Here is a 3590-nt window from a genome sequence, read left to right as displayed (position 1 = left end):
GGCCGAGAGCATCTTTCTGAACCAGCTACCCTTGCCAAGGAGTTCTCACAACAGAGCTGATGGTCTCTTGTTATTTATCCTCATGTTGTAAACTGAACCATCATTATTCTGAACTCTTTCCCTCATCTAATGAAATTCTGAATGTCTCCTATGTAAAATATTAAATGGTTGCCTTTGTAAGAGTCTTTTTTTGTGTGTGTGCATTGGGGGGGGGGTGAGGGTGCTTCAAATAAAACATTCTCCAATATAAATCATTTGCCCCTAAAATTGTTGATCGAGAACAACAGGATCCTTATGTTCAGATACGTGCTACTGAGCAGATGAATTTTTATTTCATATGTATAAACATTATTTGTGGATACTTCCTACTGGTTTGACATGGGGTCACATCCAGAGTCACCACTCCTCTAATCCACCTCCCTTGTTGCAGAATATAGCCTAAAAGACCACCTTCATTGGGAAAAATATCAGACAACTGTCACATTACCTAACTTAGTGAAATCATAACAAAGGCTTCCATTAGAAGTGACATAACATAAGCTGGAAGGGGTTTTCAATTCCACTTACACTTCTTTTCCCCGTTCCTTCCCTGAAACGTCTCACATTCTCAGCATGTTTTGTGGAAGCTTGATTAAAGTCAGGAAATCTGGTTTTGTACCACTCATTCAGTTCCTGAGGGGATATTAAACAGAAGAGGGCAAACGGGAACGCTTATTGTCAGATCCGTGAGAAGACACGTACTGTTTTCAGTTATTAGATGAATATGTAAACATGTAAAAAACCTGAGACTATTAGTAAAGACTATTTTTTGTGTGCAAGTAAGGGAGAGGGCTAAAGGAAATATTGTGTTTGGAACTGTGGAGGAGGACCCATGAACAAAAAAATGAACCCGCATCATTCTTCCATCATGTTAAATGCTATTTATAACATGTGGATTGGAAGAAGCATTTATTTTTTTTAAAAAAGAAGAATCTATCCAACCATCTTGTGTATATTTATACCTAGCGATAGACTAGTAAGTATACTCAATATGTTTGTGATGGGTTTTCTTAGGGGGGGAGAGGGGGAAGAGATCAGCGAGAGCTGACAGATAATTTCATCTCACAAATAAGACAAAGTATAATTTTACCTGCAGGTTCTTGGCTGCGATTTTTTCATTCTGTATCTGGATGTCCCTCAGAGCAGCAGCCAGGTCTGAGGCTGAGCAGGAGACATCGGCACACACAGCAGCACTGCACATCTGTTTCATGAAATCTTCGTTTGCCTGTTTTGACAGAAACACACGGAGAGGACATGGTAAATAAAGCGATCCTCCGCACAGCTCCTGGAAAAGAAAGGCTGCAAAGCAATGTCAAGGGGAAAAAGCTCTGCCTTGTCTGCCCCCCGCCATACCCCTGCCCAGGAAAGCACCTCCCAGCTGGGCCTCCAGGGAGATGGAGCCACAGCGGCATCCACGTCCTCCGAGAAACACGGGAAACCGCACATGGCCATCAATCCCCCCTGCACTGTGTAACGTGGCCCCATGGCTCCGCTCCAGCTGCAGGACTCCTGGCCTGGCAACGGGCACCCCCAGCACGCCCCAGTCGAGAGGACCTTTTGCCCCTTTGCTCAAGGGATGCTGCAGGGCTGGGAAGGGTCCCCCAAAGCACTGGGAGCCCCTGGGTACCACGCCGCGGGGAGGATCCATGGCAGGATGTCCCTCTGTAGGGCACCAGGAGGGTTTACTCCTCCACAGCTCTGGTACTGGTGTGGTCTGCTGCTGCGCTGTGAAATGGGGTCAGGCAATATGAGGCCTGTCCTGCCGAGAAAAAGACAGTCCGGGAACGGGGCTGGCAAGACCCTGCCAGGCGCTCCCATTCCAGCAGCGTTACACAGCCCCTGCAGTGCCAGGTGCAGGGCAAGCAGAGCTGTCCCCTGTGCCCAGTGTGCAGTGGAGCAATGGTATTTATCATAGCTATGGTAAGTCTCCTGCCCAGTCCCTGCTAATTATTTCCTGCCACACTGCAGCATACAGAAACAGAAATCGCCAGCACGAGGTAACAAAACGCAGGTACCAAAGCAGAGCAAGAAAAAGGCAAGGGGGCAGGTAGAGAAGGATGGTGAAACAAAGAGATGCCTGCTTGATGTGATAAGCAGCGGCATGAGGTCTGCTACTATTTTGGTTGCTCTAGTATGTTCAGTGAGGCGGTGACAGGCTTCTCTGTTATACAGCAGCTTCTCTCTCTGCTGGCTCCTGGTGCTGTGCTAAGCTGGGTGCGATGCAGTTGTGGGTGGCTGTGATCCAAAGGCATGTGCTGGCAATCTGGTTCCCCTCTTTGTAGCTGTGACATTGAAATATCGGAATAAGGACTTTCTCCTTTGAGTTTTCACATGCTCAGCAAGTTCTGCAAGGTCTAGATGGCTTTTCAGAGAAAGGTGTCAGGTCACAGAGCCTCCATAGAAATCCCACAGAACTCAACCTGTAGTCTCCATCATGTCTCCTTCCGCCGAGAAGGGAGAAGTAAACACAGCCAGGGCACGCAAATTCTTTCTTCCCTACCTCACCCCTTGCTCTCACATTCTTACTTAAAAACAGGGTCTCAAACCTAGACTCTGATGTGTCAGGGAAGGTGTCTCATTCCGCCAGCAAAGCCATTTAGAAACACCACCGTCTCCATCTTATCCCATTGCCGTGGTTTAACCCCAGCCAGTAACTAAGCACTACGCAGCCACTCACTCAGTCGCCACCCTCCCCCCAGAGGGATGGGGGAGAGAATCAGAAAAAAAACGGGAAAACTCCTGGGTTGAGATAAGAACAGTTTAATAGGACAGAAAGGAAGAAACTAATAATGATAACAACAACAGTAATAAAATGACAATAATAAAAATAAAAGGATTGGAATATACAAACCAAGTGATGCACAATGCAATTGCTCACCACTCACCGACCAATGCCCAGTCAGTTCCCGAGCATCGATCCCTCCCAGCCCCACTCTCCCTAATTTATATACTGGGCATGACGTCACATTGTATGGAATACCCCTTTGGCCAGTTTGGGTCAGCTGTCCTGGCTGTGTCCCCTCCCAACTTCTTGTTCCCCCCCCAGTCTTTGTGCTGGCTGGGCATGAGAAGCTGAAAAATCCTTGGCTTAGTCTAAACATTACTTAGCAACAACTGAAAACATCGGTGTGTTATCAACATTATTCTCATACTGAACCCAAAACATAACACTATACCAGCTACTAGGAAGAAAATTAACTCTATCCCAGCCAAAACCAGGACATCAGTGCATGTTCCCTCTCTGCTTCATAGTTCCTCATGCATCCCCAGCATCTTAGCTACACCGTCAGCAACAGATCACTGCAGAGTCCTGTGGGACTGGGTCTGGGATGCCTTTCAGGAGAACTTGGTCAGTCTAAGAGCAACCATCGGGTGCTTCTCACTGCTCCTGCCACCCAGAAATTCTTGGTTTACTGCTTCTAGTCCCCAGCCCCTGCCAGTTTCAAGGCAAAGCCCAAACAAAGCACCCCTTGTATGCTGCAGAGACAGGGAGGGACATTCACAGACCATCTCTGTCATGACAAAATCAAGATAGCATTCAGGTTCCTCTA

At 47.3% G+C, this 3590-nt stretch overlaps 1 protein-coding gene across 1 annotated transcript; it reads right to left on the bottom strand.

The window, feature by feature from the left end:
• Positions 1–330: 330 nt before the first annotated feature.
• On the bottom strand, positions 331–1311 carry LOC126045961 (vimentin A2-like). The gene is made up of 3 exons (XM_049817674.1): positions 1130–1311; positions 568–672; positions 331–450 (listed from the first exon to the last, which is right to left on the bottom strand). Exons 1-3 carry the CDS (start codon positions 1247–1249, stop codon positions 439–441), a joined length of 237 nt encoding a protein of 78 aa, XP_049673631.1. The 5' UTR covers positions 1250–1311; the 3' UTR covers positions 331–438.
• Positions 1312–3590: the final 2279 nt, after the last annotated feature.

The sequence above is a fragment of the Accipiter gentilis genome, chromosome 15 (assembly GCF_929443795.1).
Source record: "Accipiter gentilis chromosome 15, bAccGen1.1, whole genome shotgun sequence".
Taxonomy (NCBI): Eukaryota; Metazoa; Chordata; class Aves; order Accipitriformes; family Accipitridae; genus Astur; species Astur gentilis.
Note: the sequence above shows the minus strand (reverse complement) of the source record. Positions and strands in the feature narration are given on the sequence as shown.

Excerpts from the sequence above, each read along its gene's own strand:
- LOC126045961 (XM_049817674.1), bottom strand. The coding sequence starts at position 1,249 with ATGAAACAGATGTGCAGTGCTGCTGTGTGTGCCGATGTCTCCTGCTCA. Across the intron at positions 673-1,129 it reads TCGCAGCCAAGAACCTGCAG|GAACTGAATGAGTGGTACAA; the intron begins GTAAAATTATAC and ends ATATCCCCTCAG.